General features: G+C 40.0%; 2 protein-coding genes across 4 annotated transcripts in view; one reads left to right on the top strand and one right to left on the bottom strand.

Annotated features, from left to right (window-relative positions):
• Start1 (Steroidogenic acute regulatory protein-like) overlaps positions 1 to 22759 on the top strand; it is a 44464-nt gene extending 21705 nt beyond the window's left edge. The window contains exons 4-12 of one of the 2 annotated variants that reach the window (XM_065229071.1): positions 13 to 171; positions 280 to 333; positions 414 to 546; positions 619 to 749; positions 20857 to 21009; positions 21071 to 21175; positions 21231 to 21835; positions 21897 to 22020; positions 22078 to 22759. In XM_065229071.1, the coding sequence (XP_065085143.1) occupies positions 13 to 171; positions 280 to 333; positions 414 to 546; positions 619 to 749; positions 20857 to 21009; positions 21071 to 21175; positions 21231 to 21835; positions 21897 to 22020; positions 22078 to 22212 (1599 nt within the window). In that variant the 3' untranslated portion in view covers positions 22213 to 22759. Of the gene's footprint in view, positions 1 to 12; positions 172 to 279; positions 334 to 413; positions 547 to 603; positions 750 to 20856; positions 21010 to 21070; positions 21176 to 21230; positions 21836 to 21896; positions 22021 to 22077 lie in introns of both variants that reach the window. The other variant, XM_065229070.1, reaches the window with a different exon arrangement.
• A 93-nt stretch (positions 22760 to 22852) lies between these two features.
• Positions 22853 to 23521, bottom strand: SIFa (SIFamide). 2 transcript variants are annotated; one of them, XR_010518218.1, is made up of 3 exons: positions 23295 to 23521; positions 23053 to 23228; positions 22853 to 22991 (listed from the first exon to the last, which is right to left on the bottom strand). XR_010518218.1 is itself a non-coding variant. In XM_065229096.1 (2 exons), exons 1-2 carry the CDS (start codon positions 23431 to 23433, stop codon positions 23140 to 23142), a joined length of 228 nt encoding a protein of 75 aa, XP_065085168.1. In that variant the 5' UTR covers positions 23434 to 23521; the 3' UTR covers positions 22853 to 23139. The 2 variants fall into 2 exon arrangements, 1 of the variants encoding a protein (XP_065085168.1); XM_065229096.1 differs by having other exon boundaries at positions 22853 to 23228.
• Between the last annotated feature and the right edge of the window lie 744 nt (positions 23522 to 24265).

Raw genomic sequence — 24265 nt, forward strand, 5'->3', positions numbered from 1 at the left:
ATGAAATTTCAGATAACCGGTGATAATATCGTTCACGCTCTGCAAACCCAAGTCGTCCACTATACCATCTACACATCGCTATTCGACGTCGTTGTGTCTGCGATGTTGCGGTTCTTGTTTTTAATCTCGTTTTATGGATTGTGTCATCTGAATCATTGGATTGTGATCGCGGTAAGTTTGATCCTGTAAAAAAATTTGTATTTTCAATAGAACGATGCGTCACTTTCTGTATCAGTATTGCTCGCAACGTTTCGATAATCGACTTTCCTCTCGTTCCAGCTATCCACTACCGGTTCGTGCGCCTTTTTAATCTACAAAGTGTTTGTGTACAATGTAAGTCAGCTGTGTGTTGATAAGCCGGCGTTCATTTCGCCTAATTTTTGTCTCGTATGCTTTTGTTTCAATCACTCCAGTGGACAGCGACACCACAGCCCGTTTTTGAGGTTCTGCTGATCGTTGTTTCGTTCGTTCTTGCATGGGGAGAAGCATGGTTCTTAGATTGCCGCGTGATACCCCAGGAACGCTACGCTAGGAACTACTATGTCGGTAAGTGGCTTTCACGTTCTTTGGCTATGCTTTGCAATGATATTAAATTTATTCTAGCACTAACCAATCCAGCGGCAGAATCAAGAACTCCTCTGTTGGCACCGTTTCTTAATGCTGCACTTAGTGGGCGAACCGAGAGTGTGGGAAATTTCTACTCGCCCTACGATTCCATCCACAACAGTGACGACGAGGAAGATGCACAGGTGAATTCATTTTATAGAAGTTTACGGGAAAATGTTGTGCAGCATTATGGTGCTGTCAAGTCGCTTGGGTTGTTGCAGGTGTTTCGGCGAAATTGACTCTTTCTGAATGCTGGTTTTCAACAGCCTTGACCATTTTTTTTTGTGATTTGAAATAAAATTTTACCTTGACCTCTGATTATGTTTGCGTTTGCACGCTTTCTTATGCATGTGTTAATAGTGTGTTTCATTTTGGAAAAAAATGTGTACGATCATGTCAGCCACCTTCCTGCAAGATTCGTAACCTAACTATTTAAGCCAGTGCTGAAATTGGTTATGTTTGAGGAAGTTTTAGGGATCGTACGACAGGTTTTATGTTTAAACCTTTGTCTGCACCTTGGGGTCAATTTGATCCCAGGGCACTTTGAGAGGCTATAACTTTTAATTTTGGCAATTAATTTATGTAATTCTTTCGTGATAACGTTAGGCTAGGTTAGATTATTTTATTAAAGAGACATTGGCTGGTTCGTGATGAGGTTTTTTGAAATTTTGTTATACAAGATGAAATTTCCTCCTAAATATCTCTTGCATCAATTTTCTAAAAAAAATAACGTTGCTTGTACCCAAGGACGTAGCCAGGTTTCAAGCATGGGCTCTTATAGATGGGACAACGTTGTTTAGGTATTTTCTGACCATAGTAGGAAACTTTTCCTGTTCATTGTGAAGCTATGGTACTTGAATATCAATTCCAATGTAAAACTCATTTTCGCCAAAAATGCTGCACTGGGTAATTGCCAAGATTTGGGAGGAGGAGATATTACCGGAGGAGTGGATGGAAGGTACAGGTCGTATGCCCAATCTACAAAAAGGGCGACAAGTTGGAGTGCTGCAACTACCGTGCGATCACACTACTGAGCGCCGCCTACTAGGTACTCTCCCAAATTCTATGCCGCCGCCTGTCACCATTTGAAAGAGAGTTCGTGGGGCAATACCAGGCGGGATTCATGGGTGCCCGCGCTACCACGGACCGAATTTTCGCGATTCGGCAGGTTCTGCAGAAATGCCGCGACTACGGTGGGCTGGGCACGTCGCAGAAATGCCGCGACTACGGTGGGCTGGGCACGTCGTAAGAATGCCGCACGACGACCCAGTGAAAATGGTTCTAGAAAGCGACCCAACAGGAACAAGAAGAAGAGGGCAAGGTGGATCGACCAAGTAGAAGGCGACCTGCGGACCCTTCGCAGACTACGAGGCTGGTGAAGTGTGGCCATGGATCGAGTAGAGTGGAGACGACTTCTTCGGACAGCAGAGGACAACAAGGCTATAGCCTGATTCAGCGATTTTGCCGCCGAAGAAGCGCGGTTTTTATTCTTGTGTGCTGGTGTTTTTGTACCGAAAGTGATATTCAAAATACATAATGGCAAAAATCGAAAATCGAAAAATGTCTGTGTGTATGTGTGTGTGTAACGAAATTAATACGCTCATGTCTCGGCAACCACTCATCCGATCTGGACAAACTCACAGCCAAATGAAAGGTCTTGTAGCCCACTGAACGCTATTGAATGGTTTTGGAATCACACAAACTACAACTAAGTTTTTCAAAGATGTCTGAACTTGTAAATTTAATTTACTCTTCCCTGAAATTTCACCAAGATCTCAGACCATCATTGGAATTTCTACAATATTCCCAGCTACAAAACTCCCTGAATCCCCCAGAAATTCTCAATGTTCTAGCAGAGCTTCTATGAAGTTGCCTGAACTTCTACAAAATTCCTTGCTGTTCAATGAATGTTTGCGAACTTTCTCGAATTTATATGGGATTCTCTCAACTTGTACAAAGATCGGTAAACTGCTATGAACTCACTGCCCTTCAAAGAAGCTGCCCGAAGAGAAATCTAAGGTATTTGTAATGATAGTTGACCACCCACGATTTGTACAATTGCATATGCTATGCTAAATCTAAGGAATATGTTTGTAGAACTACATTTATTTTGTAAGGAGAATTTAGAAACAGTTAGTTGAATTCCAAAAGAAGGAGAAAATCCATAGTGAATATAAAAATAAATTTAGTTCTTAGATTAATTGAAATGAATTTCTTAGGAGTATGACATATGAATTCATAGGTGAGTTCCATAGGAGCAGCATTTAGCAGAACTGAAACAATATTCCTGAGATAATTCATCTGAAATATTCGAAGAATACTAAAAGCGGAGTCAAAGTGAGTTTTCAATAGACTGTCCTAGAAAATCTTGAAAGATACCAGCATGCTCAGAAATAATCCTAAATGCCCAAGATTTTAATATGATCATTGTTCTGGAAATATGCAACAGCTCAACACGCAACAGATATGAAATTCTTCAAATTTCCCCGAAGTTCTACGAAATTCCTTGATGTTCTATTAACTTCCTTGAGCTTTCGCAAATTCCTCGGAAGATATTTTTTCACTCTTCAACTTGAATTTCTTTGATGATCCACGAACTTTCCTGAAGTTCTGTGAGCTTCCCTGCTGTTTTGCAAATTTCTCTAATGATCTATCAACATTTCTGAAGCTCTGAAATTCTGCAAAGTTTTTGATGATCTACGAATTTTTCTGAAGATATACCAACTCGTTATGTATACCCGTTGTGGGTACCCGCGCGAATTTCGCTACCGCGGTAACCAGTTTGGGGGAACCTTAGAGAGCGAAAAATTTGAAATTGGAAATTCACATCAAAATGTTTAAATGTTCAACAGGGTCATGTTTGCCATGTCATGCCAGTGATGCGCGAATACTTGGCAGTGAGGAAGTCTACAAGTAGTTGTGAAATATGCGTATCTGTCAAAAGATAAAGAATTATAACCAGTGATAGGGGACATATAAAAAAGGCGGGAATTCTAAAACACCGGAAGAAAACCACGAATAGCCCGTGAATTTGAATGACTAATCGGTAAAAATATATTTCATCCTTTTTCCGAAGAAAAATTAAAATAAAAGTAAAATTCTGGACCAAAAAAACTTTTCCATGCTAGTCATGTGGGACAGATTTTCGGAAATTTTCAAGAATTATCCTAAGGAGGACATAGAGATAACCACTAACAGATAATTATGTAACAATCTTATTATATTTAATTAACATCAAACTGTCCAACGTTAGGCAATATTCAACCCAGGAATGCATGGTATGAAACTTGGGGAAGAACTTCAAAAGAAATTCTGACTATAACTCCAAAACAATTTAAGGATAAAAATACTAAGGTAATTGTGAGCAGAGTTGCAGGCAGGGCTGTCATCTGATCACTCAGTGCGCGCAATGTACTGATTTTCTGAAATATACAAAGTGATAATCAAGCAAACTCAAAGTTGGATTATTTTTCAAGTGTAAAGCAGCGGAGAAGAGAAGACAAACACACACCCAGAAATAACGAAAGCTCAATGTGTAGCCATCGCTCCCACGACTCCGACGCAAAGAGCGCCACTCAGTGTAGGATTGCAAGTGGGAAACACAGCAAAAAGAGAAAATTCTTCTTTGTTATGCCCGTCTTCATCTCCTATGCATGCAGTTGTGGTAAGCAAAGTGTGCAAAGAATTCAAAGAAGACATAAGCGCTTGTTGTATTATATTCGCTCCCTGCGCCGCACGGAGTGTACCGCTCATTGTGTGGATCGCATTCTCACGGATTAGTTGGAAAAGAGTGTGCGAAGTAAATGGAGGTACCACACACTCTTTGTCGAGTGTTGTGAGATACATGCACAAAGTTGCTTTGCTAACGTTCTGAGGTGCTTTCCAGCCCTGGTTGCAGGTACATTTTATGAAGAGTTCTAAGAAGAATTAGTTGAGGATAGGAGGAGAATTCAACATATTTTCTGAGAACAGTTTTAATATAGTTCTGTAGAGAATTCCAAGTAAACTCCAAGAGATAGCGTTCTGTGAACTTTTGAGGACGATTTTAAAACAATTCTGGGGTGTTTTCTGAGCATAATTTTAAGAGAATTCTTAACTAAGTTCATAGGGGATTTTAACACGGATGTCAATGGAATCGAATTTTTAAGGAACAATGTGAAAATAATTTCAAGGAAATTCCAAGGACATTTCAAGTAAATTTCAATATTATTCAGAGAAAATTCCATGGGAAATTTGAGGGTAATTCCAATAGATTTTTTTAATTAATTTCAGAGGTGATGCGATATATTATTCTGAGCAGAATTTTGAGACATTTCTGAGATTAATTGCATAAATATTTTTAAAAAAAAATGCAAATCATGAAAGAAATCTTCAGCGCATTCTTAGGACAATCATAAATATTAGAAGCAAATCCAAGAATTTTGTAAAATGTTCTGCTGAGAATTTCTTGGGAAAGGGAATGACGCTGGACAGACAAATTCTATCGTAGTCATGACCCATTTACCCAAGTGGATTCTTTGCTTCAATCAAAATCAATAACAATACTTAATTCCAATGTACACTCACACATTCTATTTTTACACGTTTTTTTACTACGATTTGGAGCTGTTCATTAACTACGTAAACAATTTTTTGGGATTCTTTACCCCCCCCCCCTCCCCCTGCGTAGACAAAAAATAAAAAAAAATTAAAATTTGTATGGGCTGTGGATGATTGCCACCCCCTCCCTCCTGAGCTGTCTACGTAGTTTATGAACAGCCTCTTTTTTAAAAAGTGCTAACAAATTCTAAGTGTTTTCTAAGGAATGGACTTGGCCAAAAAACAAACTGGGAAGTGTACTTCGAGTGGGTTCACCGAACAATATAGGTACATATTTTCGGAACGGTAATGACGTATAGATAAGTCACGCCATTTTGGAATCCAATAAGGCGACTTCCGGTTTGTGAAAAACTGGCGAATACTCTACAATATGGGTATTTTCGAAACAGCAACGACGTGTAGAAACCGGAAATTGATTATTGACACCATTTTGGAATTAAGAGGCCAACTTACGGTTTTTATATATTTATTTAACCACCATCTTTGACATTATAGCCATACAGACTGTTTAAAGTGACTTAATCCTATTCTTAAAAACTGGTCTACTTATATTAAAATCAAAAACATCACACACATCATTAAACAGTCTGCATCATCTATCGAGAGGATTGTTATAACCGTAAGCAGTACGATGTCCGGGTGTCCACAGAAAGTAATAGTTGCGGAGACGGCGAGCTGGAGTGTGGAAATTGATGTTCCCGAGCAAACAACTGCAGTCAATATGATTACTAATCATGTCAAATATGAACATCCTCTGGAGAAAGACTCGGCGATTTGTTAGTGTTTGCAGTCCAATAAGCGCACATCTATGCTCGTACGGAGGTAAGCTATCTGGATTTGTCCATGGCAGACGTCGTAATGCAAACTTTATAAACTGTTTCTGGATTCTCTCGATGCGCAGTACATGAACAGCATGATATGGAGTTGGCGCAAAAATCCTAGCATAGAGTTGGCCTTTGCAACTGTCATGGATGTGTGCTCGTCAAACCGTAGTTTGCTGTCCAAGATGAGCCCAAGATTCTTAATGGCATTAACCCTTTCCAGCGGCGATTGATTCATAGAGTAATCAAAAATGATCTGGCAGCATTGGCTTGCATTCCATTCATCTGACACCAGGATGACAATCGCTCTATATCAGCTTGTAGTGCGCAACAATCCACGATCGATTTGATCACACGGTACATATTAAGATCATCCACATATAGCAATACAATAAACAGAACGAAAATGAGAGGTCCTAGGGTACTCCCTTGTGGAGCCCCTGAGGGTATATGGAATACCTCGGATCTGGAATCACGTACCTTAACGAAAGCCTTCCTGGATGATAAGTATGATTTCAACCAACAAACGTTCCACGGTGGAAGACCAAGGCGGTTTAGCTTCATAATGGCTAGGTCGTGAGGGACTTTGTCAAAAGCCTTAGAGAAGGCGATGTAAACGGAGTCCACTTGCTGACGCTTCTCGATGCTACCTATAAGAGTGTTCGTGTAAGTCATCAAGTTAGAGACTGTCGAGCGCTTTTTCATGAACCCATGCTGAAACTCTGAGATTATGGGTTGAACAGCTGGATACAACTTCTCATGCAGAAGACTTTCGAGAACTTTGGCCAAGCAGTTCAGGATCGAGATAGGTCGGTAATTTTCCACTTTGTGCATGTTACCGGACTTGAAGATTGGTGTAATTGAGGCGAGATTCCAGGCATCCGGAAAAACGCCATCCTTAAGCTATCGATTAAAAATAGACATAACGGGAGTGGCCAACGATGCTGCACAGTTCTTGACGAAAGACGGTGGAATACGGTCCGGGCCTGGACCTTTCGATGGATCGACTGAGCAAAGGGCTTTGAGAATAGCGTCTTGACTGAAGATGAGCTGCTGCAGGTGAATGTCGTATCTTGGTAGCTGATCAATGTATTGCTGCGGTGGAGGAGTTTGATCGGGTTCGATAACACTTCGGAAAAAGTCAGCGAAAATGTCAGCAGACGCGGTGTCGGTGGTCACCGTAGGTGACGTCCACGAGAATAACAGCTGATCTTTTCCGAGAGTTGATAAAAGACCAGAACGACGATGGATTTTCCTTGAAACCCCTCTGGAGATTGTCGACGTACTCACGAAAGCGAGCTTCCTGCAAACTATTATACTCTGCTTCTACTAGCTGCACCGTATACTTGTTTGCTGCGGTCCGGGAACGAAAGTAACGTTTTCGAGCTTTACGCAGACGGTTACGCAGATTACGCAATTGCGGATTCCACCAAGGTTGTTGGAATTGCAAACAAGACTTTCGTGTCTTCACCGGAACATTATCTTGGATTACTTTATAGATGTTGTCTAGAATACGGAGACGGCGGCATCAATGGTGGGTTGGTCAAGTATTTGTACCCAATCCAAGGTGGCAATCCTCGTGTTAACAACATCGAAATCACATTGTGCAACATTATACTCACTGCGGGCTGCTGGGTACGGGAGCGGATGATCTCTCGAACGGGAGTCAACTTTTAGAACCAACGGCTTGTGGTGACAATCAACTTTCATAATTGCAGAGGGTGGTTCAAACAGCTCGATGCAATCGGAGTCACTATCGAGAACCAGGTCAAGAAACTTACCATTCGAGTTCACCAGATCGTTGATTTGCTTCAATCCAGCAAACAGTATGGACTCCACTACAGCGAGTTCCTGTTCTGATGAAGCATTGAGAGGCAGAAATCCTCTGACGTCCTCATCGAAGTCCCAAGCTAGATTTGGCAGATTGTAATCGCCCACAACTATGGTTGTATCGTGAGGGTTTGCCATACCAAGGAGCTGTTGTACGGACTCAGCGTGTTTGGTGTAAATGTCGGGCTGACTGTTTGGTCGAATTTAGATGCAGCATAGGAAGATCGATTGATGTTGTAAATCGACTTGAACAGCAATTTGTTCGAGGCTCTCAACGCCCACAAGATGCACAGCCTTACACTTCAGCTCGGATTTCACGGCAATTAAGACGCCACCGCCACGTCGCAGTGCGCTGGTGCGAGAATTCCGGTCACAGTGGTAGATTGTGTAGTTGCTTGCGAGTTCAGCATTCGTAATGTCGGTATGAAGCCAGGTTTCAGTGAATACCACCATGTTTGTCGGTTTGTGAAAAACTATCAAATTCCTCACACTATAGGGGTTTTCTGAACGGAGACGATGTTTAGAAGCCGGAAATTGATGTATGACGCCATTTTGGAATCGATTATTAACACCATTTTGGAATCCATTCCGGTTTTTGAAAATGCCAAATAAATGTTATGCAACAAGTTTTTAAATAACGTTTATTTTCAATAATCTGCAATTAATCTTATTGCATTTACAGGAATTGTAAACATTGAATGTTGAACAACATGCGATACCAGCAACTTGGTTGAGGAATGCAAATGCATGTAGCACTGGAAGTTTTCCAATAAGTGGTAGTGCATTGCATTGCAAATTTGCGGCGTTCTTTGAATGTTTGTAAAATGATGATTGTAATACATGTAATGTTATACCTATTCTGGAATATTGTAACTTAGTATGGAATCCATACATTGCCGTACACGAAGAATTCATAGAATTCGTCCAAAAACAATTTCTTTTATATGCCCTTCGCAAATTGAATTGGACCGCATTTCCTCTTGCATCATATGAAGCACGCTGCATGCTCATGAACTTACAAATACTTAAAGAACGCCCTGAATTTACAATGCTTTTCTTGATCAATGACATTATTTCACATAGCATAGAATACTCAGAATTACTCTCGCAAGACACACCTTGTACACACTCTGTCGGCATCTTAGCACACGGAAATTATTCTCAGCAAAATCACACAGAACAACCTACGCTAAAAATGGCCCCATCAATCAAATGATGCGACTGCATAATCTACACTGCGAAGTCATTAGCTTCGCTATGTCAAAAGAACAAATCAAATACCGACTAAAACATAAGTCAAATAATGCATAGCATGTGAGTAAAACATTGTAACCATTGTATGTAGTCTAATTTTGCTTGACGAAATCAAAAAAATGGACTCAATAAAACCTAACATAACTGGACCAGGTTCTGTAGTGAACATTTGTAGTTCTGTGGCGAACATTTCAGTTTAATTGATCATAAGTTAACAAAGTTACATCATGTCAAAGTTAGCCGGCGCCGGTGGTGTAGTGGTAAGCGTAACTGCTTTCTCACCCTAATGGTCGGGGTCGGTGGGATTTTTCTGAGGCATAAAAATCTCTGGTCACGTCTTCCTTCGGAAGGGAAGTAAAGCCGTTGGTTCCGGCCCATGTGTGTTGAATGGGTGCGATATCCTACGCAGGTGTGGAAGCTACCTTCCTGCACATTCGATTGCCGCCAATGGATGGTAAATGTTCGTCGGTGATTGACACTAGATTGCGGAACAGAGACCGACGTTAAATAAAGGAAAGAAGATCATGTCAAAGTTGACCATTTTATATGGAAATCGGCATGCGCTGCTATTATATTAAACACAACTGTACGTCGCGATAATTGAAATCAAAATGAGTTTCATATTTCCAACATTTTTTGAAAAATGATTCAACGTAACGTGCTAACCTCATTGATTTCAAAAAACCGCTGTGTTCTTATTGGTTTTAGTTAGCAAGTAATGTTCCAGTTATGCTTGAAGATTTAGTGCAATCTGAGCTAGACTTATTGCAATTGCACATAAACTCAGAGGAGAGATTCAATTAACGGTTGATCTTTGATCTTCAATCGGTTGATCATGATTTTTTAGCTCTCGTTAGAATGCAGCTTTTAAAATACCTACTGTGTCGATCAGTTCCAATTGATTTGTCAAACCGTTACGAACTATCTTATTTGCTCTGGTAACGCTATTTGCTTACATATAATGAAGAACTTCTTGTTGGAATTATTTTTTGGCAATAAAAATCAAAATCCAAAAGATTGTGTTTGCAAATTTCTAGGAAAGGAAGTGCTACTGGTGAAGGTATATTTATTTTTTTTTGAAATCTTGTTAGTTTAATTGAATGGCTCAATTGTGTTAGCTTTACGGAGCCGATAATTAATTTGTGTAATCCTTCGTGTTCCGGCAGCAAACATCCAACACAAGCTTGAGCATCGGAGCCGGTCCCTTCGGGGTGTTTTCTTCGTGGTTTTCTTACGGTACGCGATGAGAGCCTACGAGGTGGGAACGTTTCTTCGACAGGAATTTGCTGAGGCTCAGAAAATCGTCACCAAGAATGTCACATTCGAGGGCAAGGGGCAACAATCCGTTAGTTTTTTAAACCAGCGATTTAATTGTTTTTACATTTTCCATTGTATCTAATGTGGTTATCATGAAATTTATCTGATTTTTATACCACAGATGCGTAATTTTCACTAGAAAAGTTTGAAAATTGATGTAGAATGACAATGAAAACTTGTTTGTTTATTTCACCGATTCTGATAACGTCACACTAACAATGACAGAAGCGGACTAGCTAGCCTGGTATATGTAAGTCGTGATCCCGCTCCTGTGCGCTACAGTACAGACATCTCCAAAGAACCGTGAAACACGGCGTAGGAAATGTTATGGTTTGGGACTGTTTCACATGGTTTGCTGTAGGGAATCTGTCCCAAATCCATGGCATAATGACCGCAGATGGGTATATCGCTATTCTTTGTGAAAATTTGGAAGAGTCCATGCTGAAAATGACACTAGAAGATAACTAAACGTTTCAGCAGAATGGTGAAAATATAGCTGCTTTCCTTAACCCTCCGTTACTCGCGCTGTTGTACTTTGTACAACACACATGAATTTTCCATTGCCATTTTGTTGCTGAGTTACCAATCGATCTGAAACCAACGAGTATTCCTCAAAAAACTTGTTTTGATCTAAACATGCTAAACTTTGATTACAGTAAACACCTAAAAATGAGGATAATAGGGAAAATGTAAATGGAAACCGCGTAAACTGTGACCATACTACGTGGGATTTGACTTGATTGATTACAACATGGAATATATAGAGATCCTGACCAGATAGAAAGTTACTGCCTCCGACAAAGTTGTTCAGGAGACCATAGACTTGTCGCTGGCGGACAGTAGTTCAGAATTTTCTCAGTACGTAGCGCTAGTATACATGTAAAATTCTCGCATGTGATATATCTCGAGATCCTGACAGATAGAAAGTTACTGTCTTGCACAAAGTTTTTCAGGAGGTCAAAGTCTATTGCTTGGTGCTCAATAGTTCAGAATTTTCTCACTACGTGGCGCTAGTATACACGTGAAATTCTCATATAAAATATCTCGAGTTCTCGAGAAAGGTACTGTCTTCGGCATAGTTGTTCTATCTGGATCTCGCAACAAGCCACATGCGAGAATTTCACGTGTATTCTAGCGCTACGTAGTGAGAAAATTTTGAACTACTGTCCACTAGCGAAATCTATCTGACCAGAATCTCGAGATATTTTACATGCGAGAATTTCGCGTGTATACTAACGCCAAGTAGTGTGAAAATTCTGAACTATTGTGCACCAAGCAATAGGCATTGACCTCATGAACAACTTTTTCGAAGACAGTAATTTTCTACCAGTTCAGAATCTCGAGCTTAGCATACGCGGGAATTGTGCACGTTTACTAGTGCCACGTGGTGAAAAAATTCTGGGCTACTGTCCACCAGCCAAAAAGTCTTGACCCCCAGAATAAGTTTGCCGAAGACAGTAACTTTCTATCTGCTCAGGATCTCGAGCTATTGAATATGCGAGAATTGCATGTGTAGCACCAAGTAGTGAGAAAATTCTGAACAACTGTCCACCAACGAAAAGATCTTGACTTCCTGAACAACTTTGTAAAGACATTTACTCTCTATCTGGTCAGGATCTAGTGATGTAGCACATGCAAAAACTTAACATGTATACGAGCACTACCTAGCGAGAAGATTAACTACTGTTAACCAGCAGAAAGGCTATGATCTCCTGAACAGCAGTAACTTTCTATCTGGTCAGGATCTTGAAATATTTTATATGAGAATTTCACGTGTATACTAGCGCCGCTTAGTGAGAAAATTCTGAACTACTCTCCACCAGCCAAAAATACTTGACCCCTTGAAAAATTTTGCCGAAGACAGTTACTTTCTATCTGCTCACTTTTTAGTGACTTGGTCACTTTTTTCAAGTCAGTCACTAAAAAGTCTCTTTTTTAAGCCCAAGTCACTAAAGTCACTTTTTCTTGTAATACGTCACTATTTTCAACTTTTTTAGCGTGAATTTATTTCTCGAATGATTATTATTTGCGTTGTGACGTTTAATCGCCCTTCTCTATGTACAGGATGTCTACTCATTTTTCTGGATAAAATTACTTGAGTTTTTGAAGTAAGTAAGTCCAAGATCTAAAAATATTCAATGTCTTGAATTTTCGTATTCCATGTACAAGCTCAAGATATTGAAAATATTCAAAGTGCCAGCATTAAGTAAAGTAATGATCTTCAATGCAGTCCCATTAACTTTACAACTATTGTAGGAACTTTGGAGAAGTTCTGAGGAATTAAAGGAAATGTTGAGGAATGAAAGGAAATACTGAGAATGTCAGTGAAGCTTTATAAACAAACTGCAGGAACATAAGGGAAGTAAACACGCTGAAAATATGGGAAACTTACTGGAAGCTGTAAGAACCTAAAAGCGGTTCTTTTAGCGTCCGAAACTTTTCATGAACTTTTACGACGGTCCTAGAATATCAGAGAACTTCATAGTCAAGCTAACTTTAGAAATTTAGAAAACTTGAGGGGTAATGTGCAAATTTTTAAGAAGTTCTATGCACCTCAGAAAAACAAGATTGATTAAAAATATATAATCGTAAATTTAGATAAATTCAAGATAGTGCTGAAAAACAAATAGAGAATCCTTAAGATGTTCCGCGAATTTCAGAGAAGTACAGAGACCTTCAGAGAATTTATGAAAACTTCAGAAACATCACAGAAGTCCAATGAACATAAGGGGAATTCGAAGGTGTTAAGAAATAAGAGCTTTATGAAAGCCTCGAGAACATCCAGATAGATCAGAGAATCAAAATAGTTCAAATAATTTCAAGAAAATATTAGAAACCTTAAAGAACTTTCGAGACACTTAGTGCATTTCCAAAAACTTCAGCAAAGCTCCGAGAGAATTCCTGGAAATTTTATGAACATCCAGAAAGCGTGAGAGTATTTTAAGGGTGTGTAGTTTCCAAGAACTTAAAAAAAAAATGAGAAAATTTAGCTAAGTTGATTAGAGAACATCAACGGTGAACTTTTAGCTAGCAGCGATATCTTTAAGAAATTCCAGAGATCTATATTAAATTCTTTAGTTATTTTTAGATTGTTTAATGATATTCAGCAAAGTTCCGAGTACTTGGAGGACATTCGAGCTTCAGAATAACCCCATTACCTTACAAAGAGTTCCGTGGAATCATAGGGTCTTGCAAGAATTCTATAATTGATCCTAAAATGTCAGAAGCGTCAGGGAGCTATGAATATATATTTCAAAATTTGCTGGATTATTAAACAAATTAAGAAAACTTCAGATAAGCATAGATAAATACAGGAAAAGTGAGTGTTAATAATGGTTATAATAGTTAAGGAACATTTTTGAAACTTCATGGCAAATTAATTGATTTCAGTAAAGTTGCGGGTTCTTAAAAAATACTGATAAATTTGTTGAGAAACAAACTGCGGTGATAATATCACCGCAGTTTGTTTCTCAACACTTCCCCACAATTTTTACATTCAACAGCTCGAATAACCTTCGATGTGTATTTTTAGGTAACCCCTTTGTGAATGCATCAGCTGGCTGATCTACGCTCGGGATAAATTGTAGCTTCAACTTTCCTTCCTTGATGAGTTCCCGGATGAAGAGATACTTGATGTCCAGGTGTTTCATTCGTTGATGTGATCTCGGCTCCTCTGCTATGTGGATGCATGGTATACTGTCTTCCATAATAATGAATGGTGTTACGACTACGTCCAATTCATTCAGAAGTTTTGTTATCCACATTCCTTCTTTCGTAGCAGCGCACAATTTTATTAATTCAGCTTCACTCGTTGATAAGCTTATTGTTGGTTGCCGTTTCGTTGACCACGAAACAAGATTGCCGTAGAGTTGAAATGCATAGCCAGATATTGATTTCCTGTCGTCTGGATCGTTCGCAAAATCCGCATCTCCAAATCCTACTAAGGCTGGTCTATTGGCTTGTTTAGAGTAAACTATTTTGGTGTTACTGGTTCCTCTCAAGTACCGTAAGATGCGTTTTAGCCCTGTCCAATGCCAATCGGTTGCACAGTTGGTATATTTACTTAACGCATTCACTGCAGCGCATATATCCGGTCTGGATGTCTGGATGAGAGGTATTGTAGACATCCTACTAATTCTCTGTAGGGTTGATCAGTAAGTTTTCCTTCAGATTTCGACCATTTTGTATTAGTGTCCAATGGTGTCCCCACTGGTTTACACTCGGCCATTCCAAATCTTTCCAGGAGCCTTTCAACATACTGACTTTGTGAGATTTCAATGGTTTGATTGTCAAAATCTCGATTTATTTCCATTCCTAGGAAATGTTTTACCTCAGACAAATCTTTCATTTGGAATAACCTTCCAAGTTTTTCTTTGATCCACAATATATCATCTATATTTTAGGCAATTAAAAGAATGTCGTCTACATAGAGAATTAGGATGATTCCTTTGGACTTTGATTTGTAAACACAACAGTCATTTTTGAGTGGAACAAATTCTAGTTCTCTTATCGCATCATCGAAACGTTTGTTCCAAGATCTGCTTGCTTGTTTAAGTCCATACAAGCTTTTATGTAAACGAACAATTTGGCTTTGCCCGTTTTCTTTCGGTGGGAGTTTCATGAAGATTTCCTCTTCTAGATTCCCATTCAAAAATGCTGTTTTGACGTCCATTTGGTGTACAAGCAATTTGTGTTCGTTAGCCAGTGCAAGAGCTAAACGAACGCTTTCCAGTTTGGCAACAGGTGCGAATGTATCACTATAGTCAAATCCTGGCCGTTGTGAGCATCCCTTTGCCACTAACCGTGCTTTATACCGTCCATCTTCTTTCATTGAGAAAATCCATTTCGAATAAATTGGCTTGACTCCTTCTGGCACACAGTTTACCACTGTCCAAGTGTTATTATGATGCAATGCATCAAGCTCTTCTTGGAGTGCACGTTTCCACTCAGGTCAATCAAAAAGATTGTTCAGGTCTTCAATATTTTGCGGAATATCTTCGTTACGAATTATTGCCGTTTTCGCTGTGTACTCCGAATACCAACGTGGAGTTTTCCTATCCCTCTTGCTACGTCTTAATGGCTGCTTGTCTTCATCATCGTCTCTTTCATCGACTTGACTTTCATAAGTACTTTCATAATCAGTTTCACCAACTGATTCTTCTGCTGAAACGTTATCTTCTTGATTTTCTTCAATCAGCGTACTGTCTTCATTCCTCTGCTCTTTGTCAGAAGTTGATACCTGATCTTCAATATCTTGTCTTTGATCTTCATAGTTCTCTTTTCTATGCAATTGTGTACAAAAAAACAAATCCAGTTGTTCTGATTCGATTTCATGAGAGAGTATCGTGGATTCATCGAATACAACGTTTCTACCTATTTCAATTGAACGTGTATCTGCATTCCACAATCTAAATCCATTGTTTGCGTAGCCCACAAAAATCAATAGTTTAGTTTTCGGATCTAGTTTATGACGTTTTTCCTTGGCGATTTGCTTGAAAGCTCTGCATCCGAAAATTCTCAAATGCTTCAAGTTTGGCTTCTTTTTAAACCACATTTCATATGGAGTTTTGTTTTCTTCTATCCCATTCGTAGGAGATCTGTTGATTAGGTATGTTGCTGTATATAATGCTTCACCCCACATTGCTTTAGGCAATTGACTATCGTAAAGCATTGCTCTTACCTTTTCCATCAACGATCTATTCATTCGTTCACTTACTCCATTTTGCTGTGGAGTGTATGGGACTGTGAACATCATTTGAATTCCGATTCTCTTACAATGATTTTGGAATTCAGTACTTGTGTATTCTCCGCCATTATCACATCTAAGCATAGAAATACGTGCTTGAAAATATGAAGATGCCATAGCTTCAAACTCCTTGAATCGTTCGAAGACTTCAGATTTGTGTTTCATGAGGTAGCGGTAACCATCATACGTTTCCTCTTCCATACTTCCACAAACATCTGAGTGAATTAACTCCAATGGTCGTTTTGATCTTGGCAATTTCATATCCTGAAATTTGAAAGCGGATTGCTTTCCTGCCAGACAGCCCTCACAAATACTTGTTTGATTCCGTTCTCCATATGATAGATTGATACCCTCAACCATCCTTTTTGACATTAGTTTCTCCAAACCTGTAGCACTCAGGTGTCTCAGTCTCTTATGCCAAGTAGTAAGACTCACCTGTTTTCCAATCAGTGCAGAACATGTTGCATTTTCTGAGGACTTTCCATCCCAAATACAATCAAGGTAGAACAAACCATCAATGAAACTTCCTGAAGCAATGACTTCATCTTCAGACTCAAAGATAACCTCTTTATTCGTAAAAGTGACCCTTTTCCCATGCTGGCTTGCCTTTCTAACCGAAAGAAGATTTTCTTCAAGTCCAGGAATGAAAAAAACATTGTACAATTCAAGACTCTTTATTGAATTTTTGCCAACAACGCTCTTCAATCTCAACTTGCCCATCTTCGTTGCCCGAAGATTTTCACCTGTCTTGGCGGTTGAGACAATCACTGGCTCCTCCAAATCCTTTACTTCGTCCAACAAGTCTTCGTCGTTGATCATGTGATCACTGGCACCTGAATCAACAACGAATTTCACGCGTTTGGCACGATTACGCGGGGCATTCGGCTTCACCATCATGGCATGGCCTTTTTTATTGTCCTTTTTCCCATTGGATTGTTGACCACGCATCCATTTTTCCTTCTCCTTGGCGATGAATTTCTTCATTAAAGGGCATTTGTTTTTATAATGCCCAGTTTCGTTGCATCCGAAACATCGTATAACCTGCTTCGATGCCAGAGCGACGTTTTTCTTCTCCTCTTTCTTCTCTTCCCCAGCTTCGGCGTTCAAGAACATTCTTTTTATATCTACTGTCGATTTCTTGCACAGCTCATCATTCGGAAGCACCAGCAAAGCTCCTTTTACATGTTTGAACCTGCCCGGTATTGCAATCAGGAGAGCATGGATTTTCTCGGCTTGAGAAATTCCCGATCCCATCCTGTCCAGCTCTCTGATAATGACGTCGTATTCATCAAATATCTTCCGAAGTGAGTCTAAGTCACGGTGCTTCATCGAGAATAATCTTTCCCGCATACTGACCATAGCCGCGGTACCCGCCTTCTGGTACGTTTTGACCAATACATCCATGGCTTGTTTCGCATATTCCACGCCAATGATTTTATTCAGGACATCATTGTTTACAAGCATGACTATTTCATCGAGTGCCTCGATGTCATCATCCAGCCGTTTCTTCAGCTTCTCCTTTCGCGCTTCTTCCACCTCCGCAGTAGCCCCTTCAGCCGGCTCGATATAGTCTTCCTCGTCAGGAGTTTTCACCAGCGTATTCGATAACTTCAACTTTGCTAGGTGATGCTCCACACGCCATTTCCAAGCGGGAAACAAGGACTCAGTGCCGTCGAAAATATTGGCACGATCCGCGCCTCGGACTACTGCTGTGTATGGCAAGGCACGTTCGAGAGTTCCCCTCTCGTAACCGCCATTGCCACCACTTCCTTGTCCGCCGGGGGCCATCCTTCCGCAAATCACACGGTTGTCTGCTGGATCGGCTGGTCGAACGGTCGTCTTCTGGCTCGGCAGGTATAACGATCCTCCTCTGCGCTCAGCTGGTCCAACGGTCATCTTCTGGTGATCAGTTAACCACTGATTCGTGTCGCTACCAGTTACCTACTGGATGTTGTCGTTGTCGCACTCAGTTAACCACTGGGCCCATAACCTTGTTGTGATTCGAGAATTACAACAAAATTTAGGGCAGTCTAGAGAATATGAAATTCAGTAATCGTTTAGGCATGAGGAAAGTCTAGACTATTTATGAAGTTTTAGATTAGTGTCGATAATTAAAGGGAAGTTTTATGAACTTCAAAAAAAAAAATCTGGAGTGCTTCAGTGAAAATCATAAAACTATATTAATTAGTTCGTTCTAATTCCATGAAAATTACGGGAGCACAAAAGTTCCATAAATTTAGAAAAACTTCGGAAACTTCACAGACGGACAGTGGTCTTCCGAAAACCAAAAAAAAATTTTTTTTTCAAGTTTATTTCTTACTAAAGATTAATCCACTGTGAATCCTTAAAGTTCAAAGTGTGAATGAGAATAAGGAGAATTCATTATTTTCTTTAAAATATCCCTAGTATTTTTTCTAAATTCTTTGAGACTTCCAGGTATTTTAAAGAAAAAAAAAATCCTGAGGATTCCCAGCTTTCCAGATTTTTGAAGTTAGTAGACACCGTGACCTAATACCGTGGGTTTGGTTATAATCTTTCTATTGAATCTTTCGCTATGAGATAATAATTGAATGAGTCTAAAACATCAAACATTTATTTGATGCGCCTTCCCTTGGGTCACTTTTTAGTCACTATTTTTACAAATTTAAGTCACTATTTGGTCACTTATTTATTCAACATGGTCACTAAAATCACTATTTCTGACAGCAGTGATCGCTACCAGCCCTGCGAACTATTGTATATGCTAAAATTGCACGTATATACTAGCGTCCCGTAAAACGAAAAGGCCTTGACCTTCTGAACAACATTACCAAAGACAGTAACTTTCTGTCTGGTCAGGATCTCGAGATATTTTATATTAGAATTTCACGTGTATACTAGCGCTACGTATTGAGAAAATTTTGAACTATTGTGCACCAAGAAATAGGCTTTGATCTCATGAAAAACTTTGTCGACGACAGTAACTTTCTATCTGGTCATGATCTCGAGATATATCACATGCGATAATTTCACATGTATTCTAGCGCTACGTAGTGAGAAAATTCTGAACAACTCTCCATCAGCGAAAAGTTTATGATCTCTAGAACAACTTTGCCCAAGACAGCAATATTCTTGCTGGTCAGGATCTCGAGATTTTCCATGTTGTAACCAATTAAGTCAAATTCCACGTAGTACGGACACCGTTTACACGGTTTCCATTCACATTTTCTCTATTATCCGCATTTTTTGGGGGTTAACTGTGATAAAAGTTTAACTTGTTTAGTTAAAAACAAGTTTTTTTTTAAGGAATACCCGTTGGTTTCATATCGATTGGTAGCTCGGCTGCAAAATGGCAATGGAAAACTCACACTGTTGTCCAAAGTACTACGCGCGAGTACTCGTGTTACAAAAGTTGTCGCGAGTAACGGAGGGTTAAGGGGTGCTTATAATACCTGTTCACCCTACCTCTGAGAAACCACTATCTTGTCCTTTAAATTTGTCAAAAGAAAGCAATTATAACGGAATTTAAAGAAAATAAACCAACCCACTCAAAGCTCTTCACACTATCTTGTGTCTTACAGTCAGGTAAGTTCCGGTAAACCCTCCGGTTATGACCAGAATATAGTTTGAATCTATTTAATATTATTCGAGAAAGGCACTTGTCACCGGTACGTGGATTAATCAGCTGATTTTTTCTTCCTTTATATAACGCCGTTCTCTATTCTGTAATCGATTGCCAATCTCCGATGAGCGGCGATTTCCAATTGGCGATTAATCACTGGTGACAATCGAGTGCCAGGGAGAGACATCTTCCTCATCTGGAATCTATCGTACCTGAAATGTCCGAGTTTAAAGGTCAATCGCTTAGCAAAAACTAGTCAAGAAGAGAGAATAAGCTACCGAGTCTGTGATTTTGGAGCCAAAGGAAAAATAGTTGAACTGGATCCTTTGAGGTGTCAGATACGAGCAACTGTCTTGTTTATTCTACTCTTCGATCAGACCTTCGTCTGCAGAGTCGTTTATCACCTAATCTAGTATGTATTGGTTTCCGTTCACCGGAATCGACCGTTGCTCTACAAGCTAATTATAAACAGCTAATACATGACCAGAGATTTTTCGCCTCTGAAAATTCCCAACGACCTCGGCTGGGATTGACCCCAGACACGCTGTGATGAGAAAGCAGTCACGCGGCGCCGTCCATGATAATTACCTGTGTTTGTATATTTCATTTAAAACTGGAATTTGCACGCTCAAAGTTGGTAACATTTTTGAACTCAGCTTTCCGTTTCCTACCGTTCTCACTGGAAAAAGGTTAAGATCAAAGCATCTTTCTGGTTATTTGAATTGTTGCATTTTAATCCGTTTCCGTTGCGCTCTACCTTACCATACCATACGCTCTACCACTGTGTATTGTATCCGTGTTTGGATAAGTAAATAACTAACCATGCATTATTGATTTGATTGTGACCTTCAATCGAGCCACAATTTGATTTTCAAATTTCCTTGAATTACAATCACACTGCCGGGAACCATCCAGCATCTCGCTTTTGGGGGTTTCACTTTAGAACTATTTGTGATTTACTGGGACCAGCACGTAGTTGTTCGAAGATGCTCTGCGAAATGAAAGTTGCCCGGGTAGATCAGTATTTTTTTATGCGATGCAATGTTGTACTAATGTGGAAAATTGTTTCTTTTTCGTTTCAGGATGAGGAGTTCAAAAAAATGGGCGTCGAATGTGTTCGCAAGGCGTATGGTTTGCTCGAGACTACGGATTGGAAGGTTGAAAAGATTACTTCCAAAGGAGATACCATTCAAAGTTGCAATCAGGATAGTGTGGGGAAAATCTACAAACTCACGGTATGGCATTTTAAAGTTGCAATGGTTGTGAGGAATCATACATTATTTATCCCATATGCAGGCCAAAATCCACTACCCAGCTAAAAAGTTGCTCCAAGAGCTGTACTATAAAATCGAAGAAGTTCCCAACTGGAATCCTACGTTGCTGGAGTCGAAGATTATTCGGGTAAGTCGTTCATTTGTTTTAAAATTACCATATAACTTACCAAAATGAATTGCAGAAAATTGATAGTCATACGGATATTACGTATCAGGCCACAGTTGGTGGTGGAGGAGGTGTGGTGAAGTGTCGTGACTTTGTGAATCTTAGATGTTGGCAGTTGTGTCGTGACGGACGGGTCATCGAGGGCGTGGATTTGCATCCAACGAATTCCCAAGCCCCCTTTCTGACTCCCGTTACCGAGGAGGTCAATGACGATGACGACGTCATAGGTGATGGACAGGATGACGCTGACAGCGATGACGAGTGTATACTGAATAAACCGTCACCGAAAATAACCAAATCGTGTAGTGAATTTAAGCTAGAAACCAGTAGTGTAAGTGATAACAACGAGCAGAAGACCAAGACGGCGTTTTCTACGCTTAGCAAGAGTCTTGGTGCGCAGGACTTCCAGCATGGTGGTGGTGCGAATTCCGATCCAGAGGATGTATTCTCTGACGCACTGACGGAGCACCTGGATCGAGTGAATGAATCTAGGGAGGTGGCTGCGATAAGCCGGAGACGCCCAAGGGTGGACGATGAAGTTCAGAAGGGTGGAAATGTGTATGTCAGTGCGGCAATCAGTATCGAGTATCCGAGTGTTCCGGTTTCGAACAAGTATACAAGGTCTGTTACAATGTACGCATGCAATGTTTGGTGGTTTTCAATGCAATAACTTAATTTTCAGAGGCGAGAACAAAGTTTCCTGTTGGGCGATGCGTGAGATTGAAAACCAAAAAGAATACTGTATATTCGAGTGGCTGCTCTGTCTGGATCTGAAGGGATATATTCCACGTTACGTGCTAGATACTGTAAGTACTATACTCAACTATCTAATAGTAACTAATCCACTTTTCTGTCGGTTACAGGCCTACACAACTCTAATGCAAGACTATATGACACATCTTCGCAACTATGTGGCGGAGCTCCGGAAACAAGGAAAAGTGCCTGCAGCTGCCGACGACACGTCCGCACCCATCCCCGGTGGTCCGAAAGCTTCCTAGTTAACCATTTAGTCAAAACGAAAATTCTTCGCAGATTTTTTTTATCTCTATTCTAGACTAGTTAGTAATAGGGTAGCCGAACCAGTTGGAACACACCATATTAGGAACGTATTGCCATAACTGGTACACCTACCCTATTTATTTCCCGGTTAAGTTTCCAATTCCCACACAAATTATACAAAACCGTGCTAGTTCCTTATTTTTTCCCAATACATTATGCGAGGCCTGGTCAGTAGAAAATAAAACGCAGATGATATATTTTATTATGATCCTTCAAATTCAATCGTACCGATTAATGCTCGTGAGCATGAAAGAACGGTTATTTTAGCGTAATTCTTCATGCAACCCATAGCTGAACTGAAAGTTTTTATTTGCGATTGGAATTGTGTATGACTTAAATCATAATGTTTACAATAACTTATTTCTCGTTGAAGGAGCTTCAACCACGAAGAACCGAACTCATCTGACAACATTCACAATCAAAATCGGTTTTCTTGTGTCGTATTTTGTACTTTGTGATATTAATAAAATTTATTATATACACAAGTGAAGCGGAGAAAGTGCGACTTGAGACATCAATAAACTTCGAAAGTGAACTCAATCAAAGGGAAAGGCAAAGAATATAAATCAATGAACGCTATTTTCTATCATCTCCCCCTTTTATAGCAGGGGATGACTCTCTTGCATTTTATTATAACACTTGAATTTTAGAACATAACATATCTTCCACTTCCCTTCATGGTTCAATTTACGGCTGTCTGTTGCAATTCTTCTGTACACTGATGATTAATGACTCGATTAGGATTATGAATGTGCTTTATAAAGGCGGATATTGGTCACCTCAGTTCAATGGTGGATTTGGATTTTCCAGGAAACGATGCGAGATTGAACGGTAACCTATGTATGCTTTACTGCTGGTGGGGGTTTCTACTTCTGTTCCTGGGCAAACCAAGATTGACATGCTTCCGCCGCTATTTCGCACATGGTCGACAGAACCTTTGCGTTTCCCTCGTATTCTGTTGGAAAGGAAGAAAATAGAACATCAGTTTTAATAGATTATGTTACACCTAGCCGCGACTTACCGATGGAGTTTCCGTTGCGCTTGCCGAAGATGCTTCCATTGAATGGTGGTTTCCGGTAGCCAGCCTCAGTGGTGCTGCTAAGAGCCAGCACGATCAGCACGACCAGAACCAACGAACCAATCATCTTGATGCAAGCCATGTCGATTAGAATGATTTGGGAAATTCTGCTGTAGAATACGAAGGAGAAACTTGGGAAAGCTGCTTGAGTCCTTTGGATGAAATCGCTGAACTGATACTGGATTGACACTGCCACAGGGTTTATATACTCAAAAAGAAATTCCTTGTTGGATAGCCAGTGAATCATAATCAAAACGAAAGTTGAAAATCCCAGCATCATTATCAGCAAGTCCCAGAACAATCTAAGGCACCAAATAGGAGGCGGCTGCGCGTGCAATTAGCAAAGGGTGGGAGATTTATTTAATTAATTATCACGCCGTAATGTGAACCGAAGGGTGGCTGCCTGCCAAAGAAGTAACCGTGCGGGCGACAAACGGTACCATTGAAGAGCTTCGGAGTAAGGCATTGGCTTAAACTGTGCTTTATATTTTTGATATTTAAAGTGTCCTAATCAAACAACACCGTCTGAAGGTCAAGGATCGTTCGGCGAATTGACTGTAGCAGCCGGTTTGTAATTCACAGTCGTCGTCAACATGATTTGTAACAATTCAGCATATCCGGGAGAAATTGATCCGAAAACCAATCGTCACAAATTGAATATATTCGTTTAAATGGGTTTTAAATTAAATTCGATCAAGAGATATCTCAACATTCAGACAATGCATATTTTCCAGAAAGTCGTGCAACCAGAAGAAGGGTATCGTAATAAATTTTCTTTGGGAGTTCAAACAATTTATAAAAAAATGTACTCTTGGCTTTCAGGCGGAAATTGGTTCCAGTAGACAATAGGTTTGTTCCCGTACTTACTTTTTTGCTTTTGCTGTAAGTTGCTGTAAGAAAATAATACAGGAATC

The sequence above is a fragment of the Ochlerotatus camptorhynchus genome, unplaced genomic scaffold (assembly GCF_037179485.1).
Source record: "Ochlerotatus camptorhynchus isolate MF236.1 unplaced genomic scaffold, CSIRO-AGI_Acam_v1.1 ptg000307l, whole genome shotgun sequence".
NCBI classification, from domain to species: Eukaryota; Metazoa; Arthropoda; class Insecta; order Diptera; family Culicidae; genus Ochlerotatus; species Ochlerotatus camptorhynchus.